Source organism: Accipiter gentilis, chromosome 7, assembly GCF_929443795.1.
Source record: "Accipiter gentilis chromosome 7, bAccGen1.1, whole genome shotgun sequence".
In the NCBI taxonomy this organism is placed as follows: Eukaryota; Metazoa; Chordata; class Aves; order Accipitriformes; family Accipitridae; genus Astur; species Astur gentilis.
In genome coordinates, this window is record NC_064886.1 from 26,577,799 (window position 1) to 26,602,618 (window position 24,820).

The 24,820-nt window shown below is 35.7% G+C and overlaps 1 protein-coding gene across 14 annotated transcripts in view; it reads right to left on the reverse strand.

The window, feature by feature from the left end:
• CHD9 (chromodomain helicase DNA binding protein 9) overlaps positions 1 to 24,820 on the reverse strand; it is a 101,985-nt gene that overhangs the window by 8,648 nt on the left and 68,517 nt on the right. For 11 of the 14 annotated variants that reach the window (XM_049804422.1, XM_049804420.1, XM_049804426.1 and 8 more), the window contains 24 exons: positions 23,987 to 24,163; positions 22,967 to 23,110; positions 22,204 to 22,459; positions 21,139 to 21,349; positions 18,820 to 19,015; positions 17,876 to 18,043; positions 17,116 to 17,295; positions 15,432 to 15,542; positions 14,551 to 14,747; positions 13,539 to 13,738; positions 12,880 to 13,039; positions 11,845 to 11,934; positions 10,721 to 10,824; positions 10,482 to 10,599; positions 9,743 to 9,800; positions 9,378 to 9,420; positions 8,996 to 9,215; positions 8,663 to 8,865; positions 7,507 to 8,415; positions 5,152 to 5,315; positions 3,038 to 3,310; positions 2,049 to 2,217; positions 815 to 954; positions 80 to 301 (listed from right to left, as the gene is read on the reverse strand). In XM_049804422.1, the coding sequence (XP_049660379.1) occupies positions 80 to 301; positions 815 to 954; positions 2,049 to 2,217; positions 3,038 to 3,310; positions 5,152 to 5,315; positions 7,507 to 8,415; positions 8,663 to 8,865; positions 8,996 to 9,215; positions 9,378 to 9,420; positions 9,743 to 9,800; positions 10,482 to 10,599; positions 10,721 to 10,824; positions 11,845 to 11,934; positions 12,880 to 13,039; positions 13,539 to 13,738; positions 14,551 to 14,747; positions 15,432 to 15,542; positions 17,116 to 17,295; positions 17,876 to 18,043; positions 18,820 to 19,015; positions 21,139 to 21,349; positions 22,204 to 22,459; positions 22,967 to 23,110; positions 23,987 to 24,163 (4,713 nt within the window). Of the gene's footprint in view, positions 1 to 79; positions 302 to 814; positions 955 to 2,048; positions 2,218 to 2,928; positions 3,014 to 3,037; positions 3,311 to 5,151; positions 5,316 to 7,506; positions 8,416 to 8,662; positions 8,866 to 8,995; positions 9,216 to 9,377; positions 9,421 to 9,742; positions 9,801 to 10,481; positions 10,600 to 10,720; positions 10,825 to 11,844; positions 11,935 to 12,879; positions 13,040 to 13,538; positions 13,739 to 14,550; positions 14,748 to 15,431; positions 15,543 to 17,115; positions 17,296 to 17,875; positions 18,044 to 18,819; positions 19,016 to 21,138; positions 21,350 to 22,203; positions 22,460 to 22,966; positions 23,111 to 23,986; positions 24,164 to 24,820 lie in introns of those variants that run through there. The other 3 variants (XM_049804424.1, XM_049804425.1, XM_049804432.1) reach the window with 3 other exon arrangements.

Sequence of the window (24,820 nt, forward strand, 5' to 3'; positions counted from 1 at the left end):
AAATAGAATACAATTCCAAATATATTTCATAAGAAATGTTCTACTATTTAGCTTAAGCACAGCTGAAAGGAATACTCACAGGAATACAAGCTCCTGAATCTTCAACATATCCAGGATGTTCTTTAAGCCACCTTTCTAAATCTTTTCTTTTGGGGGCATCATCACCTGCAAGCCTTGTTCCATCTTTTAGGTTAATAACAGGAACTGGACTCTCTGCATCAAGCATGCCTTGGGACTGCGTGTAAGTGAGTGCTGGGTTTATTCCTGCAGCAACTTGACAGGAGTTAATACCTGGATTAACCTGGAGAAATTCAAAACATTTGATTAAGTTCTCCATAGAAAACAAACCATCACAATTATTTCATATATAATACAATGAAGGCCACAGTCCTGCAGATCCTTATGCACACACTCAAGGACTCAGTAAGACTACTCATGCCATAGATAACTCCCTTTAAGTCACTGTACCATCAGATCCTGTAACAGATGTTACAGTAAAAGGATGTCAGAAAGCACTGCCAGGTCAACTATCAAGTTTTTAATAATATGTTGTTAATTACAGTTCATCAAAACTAAAATTAAATTTATTTTTAATAATAGTTATCAATATTATATATATATCTAATATTTAGTAAAACTATAACAGTTCTCATTTGTGTAGTCATAAACTGTCAGTGAAATTTTTCACCAAAAACCCCCAAACCCAACAGTTTTGGGTAATGAAGTGTTGTATCTCAACAGACAGTTATGCTCAGTTAAGGGACTAACAGTAATTTGGGACCTTTTTTTGGATACAAAAATCAAGTTTACTTACATGATTAGGCTGTTTATTTCTATTTATGAAGAGGACATCAACTCCCTCCACATTCTTCCTCCTTCCTCTTCTCTTTTTGACTACAGGCTGACTGTCTATTATGACTCCATTGGCACTGGCTGTTAAGTGACTGGAAGTACCTAATTAATGATGCAATAAAATTAGTGTCAGATGCTTGAGCTGTTTATAACAAGAAACATGTCTGAATAAAAAAGGAAATAAAATTACTTGAAATAGTGCAAGTGCATGTAATTTCTACATGTAATATCTAACAGAAATTGCCTATTGTTTTATGACTGTTTAAAACACTATTAGTATCGGGCTCTGAAAAGCCACTCTACTATGAAAGCTTCCTATTACTGCCCCTTACCCCCTCCAAATAAATCTGTACAGGGAGGAGAGCTGTTAAGAACTGCTGACATCACACACACACACACACACACACACACACAGAGGCAGACATCCCTAAATAAACATTTATAACAAGACCATAATGGTGTGTTGCAAAGGAACAAGAAAGTACAAAATGCAAGTGAAGGCTAGTATTTTTTTTTTAAAGGGAATGTTCTCATCCACGTATGTATGCAATCTCAATGAATTGCAGTCATTTAATCAGATGCTGGTGAAGTCGAGCACCTAATTATAATAATCGCAAATATTTTAATCCAAATTTTAACTGCTTAATTTGGGCTTGTTTTTACTTGTCAGTGTACACCTACTGTGTTTTTTTTTATGAAAATAACTTTAATTTTTTGGCTGTAAGTCAAAAATTGGTTCTAGATTATTATCCTCCACTGTTTCTTTACATTAGACACAGGAAAGAATATGAAGCGTGCAAACTGACAGAGACAGAAATCTAGAACTCTTCATCTTTACTTAGAAACTAGCCACAAAAAGTTCTGAGTTAAACTGATTACTGTCAGTGAACAGTGATGGACACTGCAATTATTAAAATCTTCCTGTGGGGATGTTTCTAATACGAAATGGCATTCTTCTAATAAATGAATGTTACAGTAACTGATGTTTGAGAGAGTATTCATGTGGTCCAACCTCGTGCCTTAACTTTGGTGCCTGGTTTCCTTAACACACTGGAGAGAATTCCCCCAAGACTGCAGTTCAGAACAAGTAACACTGCAAAAATCTCTCTCCACTGCCTATACATGGAGACCAACAGAAGAACCCAGAAGGTAAGATTTAATACTAATCCCTTATGCCCTCTTAACATTTTATGTACCTGATTTGGGAAGTGATTTTGGGAAGTTGACAAGGCTGGTTTCTGAAGCATTCTGGAGTTCACGTAGCCGAGCCAGGTATTGCTGCTGTCCCAGTGCACCTTCCTCGCTTTCAAATGGCCTTTTCTGAGACAGTCCCTGCTTCTGAAAAGTCAATTTCAAACCACCTTCCTGTTAAATAAATGCTAGGGTTAGAAGAGCTCTTCTGAAGCAGAAACGACTACTTCATAATCAGGATTCTCAAATACAGTTACTCGAGAAGAATTGAGGAAGAATGAAAACATTGTGTTAGACCTTAAAACAAGTCTTGCTTCTTGTCCATGTAAAGAACAAATCTCAACAGAAATGTCATGGAATTGCTTATATGTATATAAATTTTGAATTATCTACTATCTTAACTGAAAAAATCCAGACACTGAACAGCTGTCTACCTTCCTAAAGGAACGTGAAACCCAATTACAAGAGGAATTTTTCATACATTTTTGTGTGCTACAAACATGTCTCCAACTACAGATAAGAAAAATGTTTGAAGCTTCTAGCCTGCATTCAAACTGGGAAATTTACCTATAACCTCTAAAAGGCCATGAATTAATAAAGTGCTTGCTGGATAGGACATGCTGAAACGTTTAAAACACCGAACAACAGAAATACCTTTTCTTACTAACCAGATTTCTTAGAAACAGCATAAAACAGGCTCTCTGAAGAAGCACCAGAATGGTAAAATTTAATTTCAGAGAGAGAAATAATGATTCCTTCCAGTGGCTTATGCAAATTAAAAAAGAAAAAACTAACCCACCCCCCACCCACCCCCACCCCCCCAAAAAACCCCAAACCCCAAACCCAAACACTCAATGCCCAGAAGCAGCAGACCCAAATACCCACAAACAAGTGTGTGAAGGAAGTGAGAGTGAGAGCAGGCAGCCACTTGCAGGTAAAGCATGCCTCACACCGCAATCGCAATCAGGTCCTAGGGCAATAAAAATAAACATACGTCATTGATTTTCACTGTAAACTCCTTTTCTCGTACATGCTTCTTCACCTTTGACATCTGTGGTGATTGATCATATTCTTCTTTAACACCTGCAAGAGGGGGTGTTGGTGCACTGGGCTCACTGTAATCTGCAGCTGCACCGGGGCTATCCAGAAGCTTGGTTGTATAGAAAGATGCCACCATATTGCTGTCATAGCTCCTTCTTGCTGAAGGCCATTTACCTTTCAACACTGTTTGACAAATACTGTCAAGTCGATTAATCATAACTCGATCCTAAAAAACAAGAGAAAATATTTTTCTAAGAGTAATGCTTACCAACACTGTACACATTACATTTATATATTGTCTTCTAATTCTAAAAGGAAGAGAAATGACAACTTTTTAATCACTGGACTTGGACTTAAAAGATTTCTAAGTTCCTGGACTTGCACCGATTCCCTGTAAAACTATGTGAAAGCCACCTCTGTACTTAATTGCAGCACCATAACATACCCATCAAACAGCATTTATAGAAGGAAATCTACAGACTTTTATTCACATCTCATTTTAGCTTTTGAAACCACATTATTACTCATTCACACTCTTTAGACGCCACACACAAATCCAACTTCACGCACCTGCATAATACATAAATCTCAAGTCCCAATACAATCAGCTAAGTACATGTAGACTCCAGAAACTACCAGGTTTTCTGATAATTTCAGAGAGCAGTTATTTGTCAAATAAAAAATGTAAATGCTAAAATTAACTGTTCTGGAAGCAAACATCTTTTTACCAAGTTTGAGACCGTCCCCTATTTTTAAAAAAAGTCTGATTTTGTACACTCCGAATATCTTATTTCACAACCTGCCAAGCACCTGTGATATGAAAGTTATACTCCCCTTCTCAAAATGAACATTCAAAAAATCTGAAAAGTAGTATTTATATTTAAAAACATCTTCTAGGAGCAAATGTAACAACAACTAAAAGCTCCTGAAGTTCAGATTCTACATCTCTTTTCCCCATTTCATCAACCTTTTTGTCTCCTGCATTGCTCTCCTTTTCAGACTTCCCCCAACTGCTTAACCTTGAAGCTTTTACTTCATTACAACCTTGTGATCTGGCTCCGAATTTTCAAGCTGATTTCCAACTTTGAAATTGTTTTTTTATTGGAACGCCAGTGTACTTGTTTTATATAGAGCATATGCCTAGCAACACACTAAATATGCTAAAACATGCTAAAATTTCTTTAGAACTATTGAAAAATATAAGCATCAAAAGAAGTCACAAAAGTTAACATATGGGGTTTTCTACACTTAAAAAAAAAAAAAGTCACGCACGAAAATCTCCAAGTGTAACACTGACTATAAAAGCAAGTAGATTTTTCAGACCCAGAAAATGTCCAAATCAGTCTCATTTTCCTTATACATCAGGACAGAAATCTATTCAAAAGTATGTCCCAGTCAAAGTTTATGTAGTGAGCTGGCATTCCAGCAATTCACAATTTTTGCTTCATCTTCTTAGTTAAGCTAGTAATTGAAAGCGTCAGAAACCGCTCTGTGGTCTTCCAAGCTGTGTCAGCCATAGAAATTCAGATATGACTAAAGAGCTTAAAAATATTCAGTATTTATTTCAAACAAGATGAATTTCCAGTCACTTGGTGTTAATATCTTTCCAAAGTATAGCTCAGAATATCATTAATTCACATATAGAATCATGTAGTTAAATTTTAACATAAAAGTTGTATTACCTCAGTGCTTCAGCCAGCCTATGCTTTAGCGCGACTTAGGATTTTGCAATGTAGCTGAAGGAGTCCTACTACCATTAAGAAATTGGTTGTAATACTTAGCTTGACCAATTTCTTGCTCTGTTTCATTTTTTACATTCTTTTGGACTACTCTAAACAATTCCTCTCATAGACTTAAGATGATCCAAATACCTGACAAATTATCTCATCTTGATCTTAAATATGCTTCCTTTAAAGTTGTTTCCCATGTGAACATTCTCTGATTCTGTTTTTTTCCAAGATCTCCCCACAACTCAGTGGTATGGTTTTAACATACTTAATTGAATACTATTGTCACAGCCCACCTTCCCCTACAACCCTGTTTTTCAAAGTGGTATTGAAAACTTGCCTTTGGCCAGTAGGAAGCAGCCAACATGTATCCACCTTGTAGGAGATAACTGGAATTTGGTGTCCCATTGTTCATCTGGAAACTGTCTTGCGTCTCATCTTGTGTTGTACTCAGAGAGGCTACACTCTCTTCATCATATGCTTTTATATGTGCGGTTCCTTCTGCTAAAGAAAACCACTAATATAATTTGATATCGTGAAGAAGTTAAACACTCATTGTAAGAAGTTCAGGTGAACAAAACACACAGAACAATGTTCAGAGAAAGTCCAAACAAAATTAAACTGAAGAATTAATCTGTTAGATTTTTCAGGATGACTGCTGATTCTTTTCTAGGCATGTAAATTCCACACATATTCCTGTTAATATTTCAAGAGCTTAACACGTTGAACATTTAACTATTTGAAAACAGACATGCTTCAGAGTATTCTGACAGACAGTCCTTACTTATTTTAACATATTTCCTTTGTAAGCCAACAATGCACTAAAATACAGAATTAAATTGCAATGAAAAGTGTCTATCACCAGAACGTGGCCAATCTGGGATACTACTTAAAAAAACCACCCCTTTTCATTTACTGGACGGAACGCTGGATGTTTCATGAATGTGTTCTTGCTTGAACACGTACGTCTGCATCATTTAATTTTTTTAAATTTTAATCACAGACTATTTTTTCCTAGTATCTTTCCACTGTGTCGTCTAACTTTCTTATACTTCTATCCTCATTATTATTTTACTTTTTCGTCCATCCAGACAACAAAGTAAGCTTCACTATGACATGGGGAAACAGTCTGAAACTTTAAAAAAAAAAAAAAAAAAAGAAAAAAAAAGAAAAGGTGCTGCCTGAAAAGGTAACAGCAGCACAAGAGCATTGAGGGACAATTCTACAGAACTCAAATTTGTCCTCAACAATAGCTATGTATCAAGTCATCTGATACAATTTAGCTCTCCCATAAAAGATGTTTCAAATGTGAAAAGTATGCCAAAGATCCGTGATCATTGTACAACGTATGAAATAAAACCTGAGCTTCATTTTAAAACACAGATGAAGTTAAGAAAACTTTCCAGCATTTAGCAGTCTCTTCAACACCAACTTGCAGCAAAACAGCCACAAAAAGAAAGGCTGACTGATTTATGAGATTTTGCAATCTGAGGATGGCACAATACTTGCCTGAACAGACTGAGCTGACAGAAATCAAGCCTAATATGTGGACTGTAGCACATGTTATAGTATCCACCATCTAGATATAAATATTTATGTCATATAAGCATTCCTTTTCTCTCACTGTTTTAATGTTTGCGTATAACTGTTTCCTCTGAAAATGTCCTTCCACTGCTATAGGCAGCAGCATCTTAATAATTTGGTTTAAGTGGCATTTTACTTGCCCAGTAATCATTTTCCCAGTAAATTAACCCTATGGTTTCCATCTATCATTTCCATAGACAAGACGATCCACCTGATTAACACAATGCTTTTTTCCTCGAGGTACTGGGAAAAAAAATAGCTCATTTACTTATGCTGTACTCCCACTGCCTAACTTCATCCTCTTCCTTTTTCTATTAGCATTTGTTATGACACAGTGGAGGAATCTTTTCACATTCTGAGTTTCAATAGAGCAAAAGTAGAGGACACTTCATAGTATCACAATAAGGAATGTATTAAATAAAGATTGGTTGGTTTATTAAAAAAAATTACATCACTTTACTGATCAGAGGTTTTTGCTTCTACTTTGAAGCTTTCAGAAGTGTGTCTGTTATTTGGGCCCATGCTCTATAATTGCCTCAGTCTTTTCTAAACAGGTACCCATTTTTAATTGTTTGAAAATTTTCAGCGCAAGTACACTGCTTGACCACCTCCAGTTTCTAAGTAAAAGCAGCTTATATTACTCTACAGCTTAGACAGAAGGAAGCTTGCAGATTTCATGAAAGCACAATGAGGAAGCCACAAAGACAGGTGAGCAAGGGTGGAAAAAACAAACAGGGAAACCAAAAGAACCTATATATTTAGGAAGAAAAAGAAAAAAGAAGAAGAAGTAGTAGGGAATACACATACACAGTATATTTCCAAAAAACATTAGCCTTTCCACTCTTCTCCCACACATGAACCACATGCACAGTAAGCTTGCTTAGGGAATCATTCCGTCAGCAAATCCTAAGTACCTCATCCCAGGCACCGATAGGAAGCGAAGAAAATGCTGCATCCCTGAAACTCTTCCAACTTACTTGATGAATCAAGCAAATATGTTTATTTAAGTTTACTTTTGTGGAATTTAATATCCCTTTTTAGACATTTTTCCATTAAGAATAAACTTGTTCCATTTAAGAATTATACTGGAGAAATAAGACTACACACATACCACGTTTTTGTGCTTCCTCTTCATCACTATCACTCTCTTCAGACGATGATGACGACGACGACGATGATGAAGAAGATGATGAGGATGAGGATGAAGATGCTGAAGAACAAGATGAAGACGATGAAGAGCTAGAGCCTGATCGAGAGTGTGAACAAGATGAGGAAGACGAAGAGGATGAAGATGATGACCTGGAAGAACAGGATGATCTATCTGAGTCAGAGTCTGAGTCAGAGCTAGAGTCAGATCCCCTTTTGCTGACTCTCTGTTTTTTGGAAGCTGGGTTTGGAGTTAGCGGCTCTGTCCTTGCTGCCACCATGCGCCTGTCTGTTTCAGTCTTGATGCTAGGTTTGTGGTCTGTACTTTGTATTGGTGTGCCATTTTTTGGACTCAAAGGTTCAGATTTCATTATTGTCTGTGTCTCCTCTGTAGACATAGATTCCTCTTCAGAAGACTGAGGATCCTCTTTCAGATTTTCATTTTTAGCTTTTGCATCCTCAAAAGCATTCACTTTAGCATCTGACAATCTTGACTGAGGTGTAAGAGGAGAAGCAGATAATGCCATCTGGTACTGATGCAAGAGTGGAGTAGAAGTCCTTGAGAGCGCCACTTTATTTTGATTATAGTTCCTCTGGGCAGACATAAATGAGAGTTCAGGATCACGAAGAATATGATAATCTGTCCTGCTAACTCCGTGTTTAGCAGCTCCGATAAGTAAATCCCTGTCATGAGTCCCACACTCCCACCAGACAGGTAAGTCTGGGTTTGGCTGGCATAGTTTTAGTCGTTCAAACAGCTGTGGGTGTCTAAGAGCCTGTTCTCGCACTTTCCTTAGGAGTTCAATGCGATACAAAGTCCGAGAAGCACGCTCCTCTGTAATTGGTTGGATAAAAATGCTTGGGTCTACAAGTTCTGTATTAAAACAAAAGAAAGATGAGAATCTGGCAAAAAAACCCCCACTGCAAATCAATACTAGAAGGAGATGGCTTTAATCAGTTAATACGTCTCCCCATTATAAGCTTTCAATTTTGCACTTCACATGTTTCCTTATTTCCTTCTGCCCCATTTTTGTTTTGGAACACATGAGAAAAAAACTCTTCAAGATAAGCACTGGCAACAGAAGTTAATGATAAAACAAAGTAAAAATATTTACACCCACCTTCTTTTGAGGGGAGACGACAGACTCTCCGGCACATTGACATAAAGGCATACAAGTACTTCTCTAAGCTATCATCAGTTTTCTTATGTAGCCTAGCCATTGCTCTAAATTTGGTCCAATCAAATCGTCCCCTTTCAGGATCAAACACCACTCCAAATGTGGACACAACTCTGTAAAAGTCAGCTTCTTCTCTTCTCGTCCATCTTCATCAGCAAGACAAAAAAAAGGAAATTCTGTCATTTTCCACTATTTCATGCAGCTAGCAATTATTATTTCTTCAATATTTTTAAAATAAGGATGCACTAAAAATGTGTATTTGCATGCTGCACGTACCTTTGCTGTCTTTCAATCTTAGCAGCCATCTTTGGATTTAGAGCAGCTTCTTCATATGGAGGCTGCATCATACTAGTTTGTATTGGGAATGCTGGCTGGATCTGCTGGGCCTGCCTGTTTTTACTTGTTCGTTGATAAGCTGTTATTAGGCGTCGAAGACGTGTTGTTAAGGCAGACTGAGTGGGCCAATAGATTTTGTCTCCTTCCATCATTTGTCCATCTATATTAAAACAAAGTCAAAGGAAAAATAAAGAAGTTAATCATTGCTGGTGCCTATGGTTCTACACTAGGCAATCTACATACATTTTATCTAAGAATTAGGGAGAATTAAACAATTCAAAAGAGATTGAATTGGCTCAGATTTTAAGTTTTATGTATTTACCTCCATCTGCTATTACTAGATCACCTGGGGATGAAACATCATCCTGTAGAAAAACAGAAGTGAAGCAAAATTTAAAATGTAGCCCTCTTCCGAGATTTAGGTTAAACTTATATCTTGCAGACAATTTGTGAACATGACAAAGAATAAAAGTAACATATATTTTGGACAAATGGCTAACAAGGCATACAACAGAATTATACAACAATTCCCTCCCATTTCCTCCCCCCCCAACTGCAGTAACACACGGCGTAAGTTCTATCAATTTAGAGAAATACAGAAAAAATGTAATAATCTGCTCAACAAAAAGATGGAAGTATTACATTATAAGTGTGTTAAAAGGAGCTATTAACAGGTGCCTACTATACCTCTATGTCATCTTTAAACATTGCTGGTGCTGGTTTATATTCTGGATCTTCTACATCCCTGTTAAAATTTTGACACAAAAGAACACATCTTAGTAACTTTTCAGAAGTCCTTACATTCTTTTCAATTAAGCAAAATTCATTTAAATTTAGTTAGATATACTGTATTTAGCTTTCTATTTGAAATGTGGAAAATATTTCATGGCAGCTTTGGCTTGAATCCTGCCCCCCACAATTCACTATCTCATTCAAAAATGTTCTTTGTGACCACAGCTGCTAACCTCACCAATGAAACAATGAATGAAAGCAGTTCTCCCTGTCAGCAGTTATCAGTGATACTCAGATTGATCTACTGGGGTCACTGGTTAGCTACACAAGACTAATACACCAAGCTGACTGACCTGAAATCAAGTTAAATAGGTCTGTAGTACTCCGCCTCTGAAGGCTGTTGCACTTCAGTGTCTAAGTAGTATTTCTGAAATAGCAACACAAGGTAGAGTCCTTGCTAACAAGTTGCTGCATTTTTCCCTTAACTGTGAAATCCCAAACTTCAGTGGTTCTGTTACCCTGCTCCTAACTCATTTCCACTCTGTGGGAGTAAAATCAAAGTAGTATTCTTCACAAAGATGACAGCAAACTAGTATAAAACCAGTTAAAAGGAGAATGAAGTACAGCACAAAAATTCAGTCTTGTTTTACTTTAAGGCCCCAAAACATTCATGCCCACTTTTAGGTGCTCATACCCATCAATATAATCATTTGCTCTCTGTTCAGCAGCAACTGCTTTTTCATCTGGCTTGCCAACCCTTTCTAAGAAGCACAGCGCTGGGTCTGCTCTGATAGTGTTGTATTTTTCATAACCTATAAGGGACAAAAAAAGTGGCACAAATTCAACTTTCAGAGTAAGCTATAAAAACATTTAGTGTAGGGTGTTTATATTGAGACATAGGGAAGTACGCATGTAGTCATCCGTATTACTCACCATGTTTAAAAACTCCAATTAGAAGGGATTTATCTGCTTCTGCATCCCACCACTCGGCAGGAACTTCAGAGTGATCTGGCTCAGGGACCCAAACATCAATTTCACTAAGGAGAATCACCAACAGCACACCAACATTAATAATATTCAGAGGAAGAAATAAATTTTTATTTTCTCTTTGTAAATTTCTACTTAATGTGGGATTTTTAAACTCCTCTCTTCAAGCACACACGTATAATATTTCATGTTCAGCAAACTAATACAAAGACTACTTTGAAAGTTGTAAAGAGTCCTAAGACTGAAATGTTGAATTTTTTAATGCACTTTGTTATTTAATAGCAAGTAACAGTTAAAAAGTGGATGGTTACACTACTAAGTTACACATCCCACACAATACAATATTAATTTATCATTACAAATATTTCTGATAACCTAAAGCAACTGAGGCATACAATTTTTCATCTCTGCATTTAATAGGACTCTAAAACCAGCAATACAGAACACCCAGACAACTTGGTATTTCGTACTTGACAGAGACCAGTAACAGGGAAAGAATATGAAAGCAGAACCAACATACAATATTCTTCCTCTCTCAGGAAACTCCATCAACTCCTAGCAGTTTGTGCTTGCAAAACTTAGCAAACCGAGGATTATCTGCTTTTGTGTTTAATAGCACGAAATGGACTGTTCTTCCACAAATGTTTTTAACAGCATTCTGAATCAAATTAAAACTTTTATCAGTGAGTTCAAGAATTTCCAAATGGCAATACTTTCATTAAAAATATAAATTAATTAATTAATGGAATGTGCAGCACATAACCAAAAGTGTGCATAAAGAGGCAGGAAAACCCCACCAATTAGAATGTAAAGTATATAATTCTATCTTTCACTCACTTTTTCAGTAAATAGTTTTACTGTATATAGCTAGACTCATAAATAGGAATCAGAACTTCCTCATGTCAAGTCCATAACAAAGTGTTTAGTAAACAGAAACATTTTTCTCACAGCCTAAGAATACAAATATTTGGTTTTAACTTCTCTTATTTACATCTAGGAAGACTTCTGAATTTTCATTTGATAGTTTACATTTAAAATAAACAAGAAAAAAACCCCTCTCTATAGTTCACCTGGCATCAATTCCATCAAACACCTTTTGGCATTCATTACCAATGACTTCTTGTTTTAAGTAATACAGCATTCTTACTCGAAGCAAGACCCTAAACAAAGAAAAAAAGAAATACAAATATTAGCACTCTAAAAGCTTTCTACAGTTGTGGGTCGTTCTTGTTTTGTCTTTTATAATATCACAAAGCTTTCAAGTCTTTTTCCTAAAATACACTTCCTTCAGTTCTAAGAGGAGATAACCCCCAATTCAGGTCATCTAACACTTTTTATTGCAATCACTTTTACAAATCATTTCATTACAACAATTCTTTCAAAACCTAGACAAAGACCAGGGCTAGCAGAACACACCTCACTTGCTTCATAAAACACTGCTAAGAAGAAACTGCTATTTTCCTTTTCCTACTTAGAAGATTCCTTTAGAATGAATCAAGCAGGCTGACAACGAACATCTTTCACATCACTTTCTCATTCCTTCTCACTTAGATTTTGGTGCATGACCCCAATGGCTTCTCCATGCTTTATCTCCAGTCTTGACTACAGCTGTGTGTAGTTTTCAAGCAGAGTATGACAAGTTTGCTACAGAAAAATGGTTTATCTAAAACAACTCATTCATGATTATGAATGAGCTTTCAACAAGCCAGTAGCTCAGATTCTCAGAAACCTAGAAAACGTGCCAGGTAAATAGCATATAAGATTGAGGAGCAACAGCTTTAGTGCTTTCAGTTTCTCTGCTAAGCACTCCCAAACTCTTTAGTCCTTCGGCTGCTGTAGGGCTCCCCCAAAATGCTAGATATCTCTCCCTTTCTCTCTGTACAGACATGAACACAAAGTTTCTATAAAAACTGTAACTATTATTTTGAATGTGAAATACTCAGTTCAGCTTCGAATACACTGCAACCTATTTATTCTAATCAAGCTAACACCATTAGAACTTCTTTCTTGACAGTGCCACAAGTATTTTAAAGTCTTCTAAGAAATGAGGAACTAGAAGAAAACAGAATCCTTACATAAACATTCACACTTCAGCTACTGCTTACTTGTTGCAATGGTGTTTTATGTGCTTTTTGTATCCTTCATCTTGCAATAGATGTTCTGGATTGTATTTTCGAAGCCATTCTGCTTTGTGTATATCAAAAGTGCTAGCCTGGGTCTTCACTTTTTTTCCTTTTCTTCCTCTAGGCACAGGGGCTGATAAGCCTATATAATTTAAAATATAATACAGTAACAGCAACATGTAGACACAGATCCCCATTACACTTACAGTTCCTGTATCCTATACCAGTATTGTGACCTGTGGTGCAGAAAAAGATACTAGCATCACAGACTTTGGATATGATTTTTTTTTCCTCTTTAGTCTCTTAGAGTATCTCTGGAGCACATTTCACCAGCTAAGCACAACGCAGGAGATGGGGAAAGAAAGGAGTGTGTTGTCACTTACTATGAAACAGAATAGGTTCTTATAAAATGAAATTAAAAGAAAGCTTACAGAGAGTATACCAATCCATTTGGGTAAGCCATCAAATACAAAGCAAAGCAGAAATGACACTTTTCCCATCAAGTGAATTGTGTATCTGGAATAAATTCCATTTATTTCAAGTAGGACACATTCAGAAAGAATTTTTAGCTGGTTTTATCCCAGTACCACTGGCATAAATATACGAAGCTACTGAACTGCAGAAACACGTTAAGTCCTTACCAAGGTGATTCTGTAACTCTCGTGTTTGCCCATCCTCTGTTGGGGTAATGAGATCCCATATAAAACTTTTTATTTTCTCATCCCCTCTGTAGTGAACAAGGCAATAAGCTAATAAAGCTCGGCAAATTATCTCCACATCCTGTTCATTCAGTTGTCTCTTGAAGCGACCATGTGACAAAATTTCTCTCCATCGACCCCACCTAGTCCAAAGTAAAACACAAATCAGCCCTTAGAAGCAAAACCCTTGGGTAGCCTGTAGATTTCTATTACAAAAGGGAATTTCTCTGTAAAATATTTAGCCTTCCACTTTCTTCCTTCAGCTTAAGTTACTGAGTGGAAAAATGAAAGTAACATTAACATTTGCAACAAAACTCCATCTGTTTAAAACAGACTTTTAAAAAACCAAACTTGCCTGTTTACAAAAAAAAATATGGATGAACATTTTAAGCTTCTATGACACAAAACTAATGGGAACTCATGCTGATAAACAAACCCAGTCATTTATTTCATAAGGTGGGTGAGAGAAGACCTGAGATTTTATTTCCAAATCAACATATATGATTTAAGTATACTTAAAATAACCGGGTAGATTTCCAGTTCCTATTTGCACCTGATGGAAGCGCAAGATGTTCTGCAATTAAGAACATCAAGTCATCTACCAAGACTTTATTTCAGATATTTATTCTTTTACAGAGTTTTGAGCCTGCCTACAGCGCTTACTGTAATGATTTTTTAGAGAGACTACTGTGGTGCCCATATTAAATGTCATAACCTCTTTTGAAGAAAGGTTTTCACCTCTCGTCTTTAATGTTTCTTCAACTACAAATGCTCAGAAAGATTTATACAGGGTGCATGATAAATTCACTTAAATTCATATTCTAAATAAATTCTCTACATACATACCAAGTTATTGCCAATATAGCTAAAAGTTATTCCATAAATACAATTTAGTATGTGGAAAAAGAGTATTTTTAAAAAAACTTCCTACAATGAAGAAAGATGTATACAGTACCCATAGACCAGCAAGTTTTTTTCCACCCGAAAGCACTCTGTTCTTCCGTATCCATTGGACCGGTCACAAGGCCTGCGGAGCTTTGGTTTATCATCACCCTCACTCTCCACTTCAGACAACTCGGCCAGCTCATCTTTTGTAGCGCTGAAGGGCCGTGTTTGTTTCCTAATTCTTGGGGTATCAATAACCAGGCTGTTCTGCAAAATTTCAAACAAACCTTATCAGAGAAACAGTTGGTAAGTTTTTCTTAAGTAGATGGTTTCAGTTCAGAAACAGCAGTTTCTAATGTCAATAATAGGTATTTTGTAAAGACATGACAGTAAACACCCATAAAGCAAGTAAAACATTTTGTATATTTAAGGCAACAAAAAAATGGGTTTCATATCACAATGCCAGTTCATTAGTTATAAACAATACCGAGTACCTCATCTGAGCTGAATACTTACACAGACTACACTGCAGTCTCTGAGTAAAAAGGCGCACTGAAACCTTTTTAGAACTGATAGCATGGGAATGCCTTCAAGTATAGGACACAACTTCCAGTATTCTAAAATTTATACAACTCTTAAGTCAGCTATTTTGCAGATTCCAGCCCAGGATTTACAGAGAAACAGGGCAAGCAGAACAATTACACAATTTTGAGCATTTCCAGATCTTCAACAAAAATCAAAGACCTCCAAACTCTTTTGGGACAGCAGTGAGCTAGGGAATACTAAAGCTATCACCATGTTGATTACCTATACACAAACTAACCAGCACAAAAAGTCAGATTTGTTGAAATATTAATTAAAAAGGCACCAGAAATCCTGCATGTCCTATTTCAGAATTCAACAGCAAGCACATAATTGAAAAAACATGCATTAAAAAAGAGAAGTACTTACTCTACCACTGATAGCATCTATATCTATTTCTGCTTTTTTGGCCCATTTCTGCCAGAAGTTGGGATCATCCAGTGAAATATCAGTCCTGTTTCCAGATGCAACAAAACTAGCCTGTAATAAATAAAACTAAATCTTACCAACGTCATACATCAAAAGTTTGTAGCATTTGAATGCATCAGTGCAGTGAAGACTACATAACCTTATTTCATCGAAAAATCTCCCAAGCAGCTGTTACGAGTTTAAAACTTGCTTACAGTGCAAAGCAACTCAAAAGTTCTCCTCCCCCTTAATTTTTTAAAACCAGATCCATAATCTATCAGAAAAACCTAATGAACTTTTATGCACCATCAGGAGAGAAGAACATTAAGCAGCAAGATTCTTCTGCTTCCAAGTCTGAATCTAAATTACTTGAATGGAAGAAAATAGAATCTTTTAAAGAGGCTTATCAGCATTTGGGGATTTCATCGCATGCACAAGTACTCGCTTGAGGGAAATTTCGAAGGAGTGTTTAAACTACCAACAATCAAAGCTTGAGAGCATGGAATAAGCTTAATTTCAGAAGGCATTTAAAAAACCCTGATACCCTACTTACAGGAAAAGAGTAAATACATACAAAAAACTTCTAACTCTTCTGACAAAAAGACAGTGTGATGACCTTTAGAAGTCTATTTCTTGTTTAAGCCACAAACAACAAGAGGTAAGAGAGCCTAAATAAATGTATAAGTAATATTTATAAATATTATTTTAAATATAGTAAATATACATTTATATTAAGCTTTCCTGTTTGTTGTTTTTTTTTTTATTGTCACAACTGCATTCATGAAGGACCCACGTTCCAAGCTCAGTTACAGTACCCGTGTTGTTTTTTTAAAAAAATATTTATTCATGTATTTTTAAATTTATCTGAACTTGTATTTGTTCTAATTGATATTTGCACATGTTTTGGAAATTAAGGAGTCCAAATTTACTTTTTGTTCTGTTCATCCAATTTTCCAGCATAGCTTTTTGGATGCTATGGTTATTACTGTTTTTCTCTTACCCACCAAAATTTAGAGTGCTTTGGTCTCATTTTATCCTAGACTACTACTGCTAAGACTTTACATTCTCAGCCCCCAATGTACATATATATACTTTCCACCCCCTGCTATTTTAGGAGCTTTCTTATTTTGCTTTTCAAACTCTTACAAAGAAACCAAAAACCAAAAAAACCACTGAAAAGGTCAAGGTTCAAATTATATCCTATGTGTAGGCATTTTTAGAATAAGCCTGACAATTTTTAATCTTATTAATTATTGCCTTATATATATTTTTTCTTACTCTTAATATATCTGAATACAAACAGATCTATAAACAAAACTGTTTTACTATTCTTGGTTAATGCAGTCCATTCTATCTCACACAAATCCTAGCCTTTTCAAAAGCAGCACACTCCTATTAGTCATCTTTGCTCAAGCATGCTCTTTGCATCTGGCATTTACCCAATCTGTATGCACAAATTTGATTTTGCTATGTGCACGTGTTAATATAAACACATAGATGCAAGAACCCCAAAAATGTACCTAACATACACACACATTAAACAAAAGTAAACGTAACTTTAAAAAGAAAAAAAAAGCACAAGTTTACAACATTCAATTACATTTACAGCTCTATACTGTTAAAGAACAACTTGCTGCTTCTGCACCTTGGCAAACGTGGAGCCCCTTCCTTCTGATTCAATTGTGATAGTTTTAGTACGACGCTGCAAAATTTGGTCAATGTCTTCCTCACAGAATTTAGAGCCTTCATCTTCTTCATCCATAATGGCACCATATGCACCTCTTCGAAGCAAGTCTTCTATTTCTTTTTTGGAGAGCTGTTGGATCTGAGCAAATAAAATAGGTTTTATGCAATCAAGAAAAAACACGCAACAGTCTTTCCTATTTCTCTTTCCCTTTCCAATGTTTCTGCAACCTAACTGTGCCTTATGATGTATAAACTTAAAATGTAGATTATTAAAAGCTAAGAGAAAAGTCCAGTTGACGAATTAATTTGTTATGTGGTTACAGCACACATTTTCACAAGAACATGTCTTTTTTGTTTTGGCTATTCTCAACACTGTGAGGAATGCAAGTTAAAAAAATCTCCTGTTAATATTAGATGTAAATCTCGTATTAAAGTAACACATTATATTAATATGAGAAGATACAAGGAAACAAAGGGAAACTTTTCTCCTTGTTTTAATTTGACGTTATTTATCTTGGACCTTAAGAGGCAAGAAATAGTGAAAGATTTATCAGAGTAACTGACTACATTTAAAATTATGTCAACTATATGGTTAGTCCACATCAGAAAACAGAACAGATTCAAACAACAGAAAAATGGTAGCTTCTATAATTTAAAATAGTTCCTACATGATTACAAAAGCAAAAGGAAAAGTTATTTCAAGAAATAAGTCTACATACACCACCAACACTGTTTTCTCTTCCACTCATACTCTGTAAGACAGCCTTATCGAGTCCCAGTTTCAGACTTGCTCTGTCAAACATTTCTCTTTCATAGGAGTTACGCGTTATCAGTCTGTAGACCTTCACTGCTTTGTTCTGACCAATCCTGTGACAACGGGCTTGAGCCTTTTGAAGGGAGAACAGCAATAAGATTTTAGACTTATCTAGGAATATCTAGGATTCTTCTAAGTATTTTTTCTGCTGTAGCACAAACTGAAAAGTGACAGTATGAACTCAAAAGGAGATCAATTCACATTCAATTAAGTAGAAGCTATCAGACATTTTCCACATTGTGAACAGTTTTCTAAAACCAGTGTAGTAAGTAAAATGTAGATGAATGATCTGTGCTGAATGGTACTGAACGGTATTTCTCTTGCAGTAACATTAGATGAAAAGACATGCTATCTCTTAAGTTATCTGATCTCCAGATACAAATGAGAAAGGAGTTGCAACTTGAGAATGGATTCAATTTCAGCATCCAATTCCTAGAGTTGATTAATTCACTGTTTCTTTATACATATTAATCCTTTTCTATATGTTATGTTTCAACAGTTCTATTTCCATAAACTGTATTAGTCAGTATATGCCAATGTAACCCCTGGCTTCACAGAGTCATCAAAATCTTAAGGGTTTTATCAACTCACTGACTTAGTTGACCTCTGTTGCGCTTTTAAAGAGTAATCAATTTGAAAGAAAAAGTTAGAACCCAGCCAAACCCAGATGATGTCTCCTATCCAAGTAGAAAGTATTCATTGAAAAACATTAAATACATGCCTTAAAAAAAACCCCTGAACATTTTAAAATGATGCATATTTAAAACAGAGACAATATTCAAAGTGACCAAATTTCTATCAACCAGGTTTGACTTTTTAGGCCTCACTGTTATGCTCAGAGGAATTTACCTGCAGATCATTTTGAGGATTCCAGTCAGAATCAAAAATTATACATGTATCTGCTGCTGTCAAATTAATGCCCAAACCACCAGCTCTGGTGCACAGAAGGAAGACAAAGCGATCGGAATCTGGTTTGCTGAACCGGTCAATTGCAGCTTGCCTGAGATTCCCTCGTACTCGCCCATCAATTCGTTCATATAAGTATCTGGAAATTGCCACAGACACACACACACACACACACACAAATAATTACAGAGCTTTTCATGATTTAAAGGGGGATTAGAACAGATCTCCTGCTTATCTATTTATTCTTTACAGGAAATAAAAGTGACAGAAACTAACTTTGATTATCAGTGGGTAACGTAACCAGGAATCACAACAGAAATCACATATCTGTAGTACTAATACACATCAGCAAGTCCAAACACTTATTTTAAGACAAGTTCTTCTGAACTTTGTCCATTAAAGCAAGTACATGATCATACATACCAGGAAACATGTATTACCATGGCACTTAGCTGCATTAAAACATACCATAACCTGAAGTCCCATGTGGACTTCCAGCTTTTTCACATGCTGTTATGCTTGGATCCCCACCCAAGGTCACAGAAGCAGGACAGTGTACTTCTGTATTATATAACAAACTGTCTGAACGTGTTAGGGGTAACCAAGTAATCAGCAGAAAGCAGTGCTCGGTGAGCTGTCATTGAACAAACTACATATTGATTCTGTCAAGATTAAGAGAAATGGAACAAAAAAGACACGACAGCACCTCTAACAGTCTTTATCAAGGCATCAGTGAATCTGGGGCTTCCTAAACTAAAACCAGCAAATTTAAAAGCCTGAAGTAACACTGTAATTTCTGTTACCTTTCATAATTACAAGGACTCCTATGAAACTTCTGAAATCAAGTTAAATGCTTAAAAAGGGAGCAAGTACTTCTGTACATTGTAAATGGAGTAAGACGCTGAATGTGTATCTACTAGCCAAAAAGCCTCACAACCGTCTTTCTTCTGATCGACTATAAAATGTCACAGCAGATAATCCACAGGACCACAGGCATTTTGGCAGGCAGCTATTTCCTACAGTCACAAATTCTGTTAAGTATTGAGTGAAATCATGTGTGTGCTCCAACATTTCTAATCAAATAGTAACACTGAGCAAGTTTCAGCTTCTGTGGATTTCAGAATATTCTACCTGTAGATACGATGCAGTAATCTAGATGTTACACTGTCACAGAAAAAGGAGTATTTTCCATACTGGATTTTAAGTGCTACTGTGAAGTTAAAATTAGTCTATTAAAATAAAACATACAAACTGTTGAGCTCTCATTTCAAATAGATAGCTTTATGAAACAAAAAATATAGAAACATAGCAGGTAAATAAAATTACCCAAAAAAGAAGTATTAATATAATTTACTAATGATTTTCAATATACATTCCAGTACCCATTGCAGGAAGGCTTGACATGTTTACTAGTTTTTGTTTTTTCATGTTAACTCTGTATTACCATGTAGTTCACTGACAGACACACTTCAAAGCAGTATGCACATTCCAACAAATGGACTATTAAAACAACCAAAACTATGCCTTTTTATAGTTCTTCAGGTTGATATAGCAACTACTGATTGTCACCAAGTTCAAAGTTATACTTTATGTGCTAAGGCTTCATGCATAGTACTTAGTCATGTGCTTAAATAAGCTCTCAGTTTCTGTGGAGTCAACAGTGTAATCAAAGGCTACTATTATACGCGACAGCAAAAGCAGATCTCAGGAGCTGCTTTATGCTGGCAGTTCAGTTCTGCTGCAAATTTCAAAGCAGTAATACTTTAGGAAAAATATGAAGCATGTTTTTATTTTTACATTAATAAAAGCCAAAACTCCAGTTGTTTACCATTTTGTACTTCTGTTCTGTTGGGAGTAAGGAGCTGCATTACCCCTGTCTGGTCCAAGTTCAACACAATATAAATAAAGAGCACGTTCTATGCTTCCTGGGGTTTGGATGAACAGTGCTGAGCTTGAACTTACTTGGTTTCTAACAGGCAATGTATAAACAGTACATACATACAAGAATGTTTAATAGAAAAAGCAACAAACTGAAGGCACATGGTTTACTCAACAACCTCTCTTTAGTTGCTCTCTGAAGTTTTTCATTTGTTGGTGAATAAATGATAAGCCATCACAGAACACAGCAAGTTACACAGTGATTAGCAAAAAGAAAAAAAAAAAATCCTATCTTTGGTATGCTGTAATCATTAATCCTGCACTAACATTCAAAGATATGCCCACCGAGAACAATAATAGGAGAGAGAATATGCAGTATCTTACCTTTTATGTATAAGGTAATCCTCCAAAATATCAAGGCAGCGCACCATTTGAGAGAAGATAAGGACCTTGTGGCCTCCTGCTTTCATTTTTGGAAGAAGTTTATCAATAAGAACCAATTTACCAGCTGACTGAATCATTGCTTGCAGATGGAAGTCAGGAGCACTTGGGCTATACGTTTCTTTAAACTCTCCAAGGATTTTCTCTTCAGCACCTATCAAAGAATACATTTTTGCATCTACAGGTGTATCTACACAAGTATCTCTGTATACATACAAGACCAAGTTACAAAAATCAGTGCTTGTACTCTAAATATCCCCCATTAGCCACTGCTGGAGACAGAACAAATTTCTGGATGGATCTGAAGTCTAGCAAGAAGATCTATTTCTATGCTCTTTGAAAACAAGTCTCAAGTTTTTTAAGCAGAACACCACAGGAAAAAAAACAAACAACTAGAATGAGGTGAACCCCTCCTCCAAATTGCCAAAACAAAAATACAACTTGTTCTCAAGTGTTGTGTAAAAGACCAACTAAAAAACCACAAGTCCTTTTGTCTCTGATATTTTAAATGGGACATAGAGTCTTAACCCCAGTATTTTGAATAACCTTTTCTCAAGTCCCTCTATGATTGAAATCCTAGCAAAACCTTGAAGCGCTTAAAGTGTATTTTCTTGCAAGCAAGAAAAACAAAGTTAGTTATAACTGTGAGAAAAAGCAATGAAGGCTGACACAGCCCATATCACTTGCAAGAAGCATTAATTTTAAAAGTTAGCTCTAGAAGTTCTTCTTCATACTGCTTTTAAAGAGATGTAACATTTCCATGAGATAATTGCTTTTAAATGTTCTGTGAAGTCCCACAAAACAACAAGTTCACATTTCAGCCCTCAAATAAGCAACTGCCTCACAACTTTGCCTTACATCTATCAAAAAAATGCTTCCACCTAATCCAATCCTTGGCAAGTCTGATGAAAAGATCAAGGAACACACCAAAAGTTCTTGGGTATTTTAAATAAGAGTACAAAAGTAGTTAAAACCCCCCCAAAGAATCAGTCTTTAGCATGTATTTACCTTTGATGAGATAAGGGTGATTACAACACTTTCTGAGTTCCATCATAGTGTTAACCAGATTGGGTACATTTGCTTGCCCTGCTCCTTTGGATAAGAAAGCAAAATTTTTCTCCAAAATTGCTCGATAGTATTTCTTCTGAATATTAGTTAGTTCTACTTCAATTATAGTTTCCTCCTTAGGAGCCAGCTTTTTTTCTACATCTTCCTTTAATCGTCTGAGCATCATGGGTTTCAGGATAGCTTGCAGTTTCTGAACCTGAATGAAACACAACAGTTTGTTAGAACATGGAAAAGTAGTTAAATAGCTTAATTAAAATTTTTTTAATTCCATGTCACTAATGTTTTCCCCGACTTATATAAAAGATTTGAGATGTGATATAGGCCTTTTTTTTAACCTCAAATTACTAAAGAATTTTTTTAAATGTACTCCAAAACCAAAACGAGTATCTTTTTAGCACTTGTCTGCAAAGACTAACTACAAAACCAGAAAACTTCAATTTTTATTATTTTATTTACTTGCCAAATTTACAAAACCAATCCAAAAAAGCAAAAATAACTCTTCAACATAAAATGCCATACTTGACTGATTTCTACTGCACAGTTTAGAGAAACTGCATGACAGAAGAACTCATAGGTGCTATGTGGGGAGAGAAGAGGAGGGTGGGAAGCAATAACGGTTACTATCCAAAACAAAAGTTTTTCCTTTCAAGGAAGTCACTCTTACACAATGAAGCTCAAAATGAACTTATTCAACATGCAATACCTGTTCCTCAGTTTTAAGGTCTCCAAATTCTTGCATGAATGTAGATTCAGCAGGAAAACGCAATGGTTCAAGAAAATGAAGGAGACTAAATAATTCTTCCACTGTGTTCTGCAGTGGGGTACCTGTTAACAGCACTTTATGCTCCTATAAAAGGAAACAAAGCACATGACCTTATATGCACACATTTGAAAAATTTTTTGCATTAAGTCTGAATATCATAACCTGAAAATACCAGTTCTGCATGTCACTAAGTACAGCAGTAATACAGATAAACAGATTTATAAAATAACAACGGTAAGTATCTTCTACTAGCTTTTCTTTAAATTGTCTTCCTACATTTGTAATGAAGAAATGACTGAACACTTCAACGTCTCCTGTAATATTCACACATGTATAATTCTCTCTATAGTGTGGAAAATATACACTAAGCATGTATCAGAAAGATGACTTCTGAGAACATGTACCAACAAGTCTATCGAAGTAATAATGAAGTCAAAAAAACAATGCAAAACTATTCATGGTGCATCTTGTAGTAATGCACCAAAAGCCTCAAGGTTCATGGTAGTATCTGCTTTATAAAATCTTGCGCTATTTCCAATAAAACCTTAACTACAGGACTACATAATAATTCTGTTAAATTCTACTACCTGCTTGCTTTTATCATTAAACAACTTGTTTAAAGTACTTTATAGGTTTTTAAACATGGATTACTGCACAAAAACTATTATTAGAAAGCAAATTTTAAATGAAATCTTCATCATAATCAAAACAAACTATGGAATAGTATCATCAGAAATAGATTCTGCTTACAGGTACAACTTGCCACATTTTATTTAGTCAAAAACATGCCAGCATCAGCTATCAAAAACCCCAAATATTTTAAGAGAATATCAGGAACAGGTATGTCCTGAGAAAGACTGCTTCGAAGGTCGTCTTTGGCAGATAAAGGAGATTTGTCATTTATCATCGTACTGTACTTAACTAGAATCAAACCCAAAAAGTGAAATAATAGTTACTCACGAGGTTCATTAATTTTAGTCCTTCCAAGAGTTTGCAGTTTTTGTTCTTCAGTCTGTGAGCTTCATCAATAATAACGCACCGCCATTCAATTGCATTTAACTCTGGACACCCACCAAGAATCATTTCAAAAGTTGTGATAATGGCTTGGAATCTGTAGGTACCTCGAACGATACGTCCCTAGAGATTCATCAACACACATAATTTGTTACATTACCTCGAATCTACTCAATTTAAAGATTTTGTTGCTGAAATTTTATCAAGAGCCAGACACCAGATTTTACATTATAAATTGTTTTGTCATCCCATACACAGTGTTTATATCTCTACAACTCTGTAATTAATACTAATGAGTAATTATCCACAGCCACAAATCCAATATTGTCTAACCAACAGTAAAATTTTAACCACTTTTCAATTACAGATATAACCATCTAATAAAACTGTTTCAAATGGTGCATGTAGGTAATATCACATTTTTAACCCTAGGAAAATTGGAAAGACTGACTGGCAAGAAAAACCCTCCCACCAATCAATCAAAATATATGACGGTAATACATTTATCACTCATAGAGTAAGTAATAAAAATATCACCTGAGAACTAAATGAACACTTTTTATCCAGCTTACTCTACTCCATTGGCCTGACAACGAGAATATGTAAGGCCTCCAATAAGGCAGTATACGATAACTCACTAAAGAAACCAGATGTCAGTTTAGTATTTAGCACTACTTTTAAGTTTTCAGCCTTATCAATTTTGTAGAAATACCATGATAGTTTAAAAAAATTGTTTATTTATGCAGAATATATAGAAAAGGCAAAAAAAACCCTTGAAAA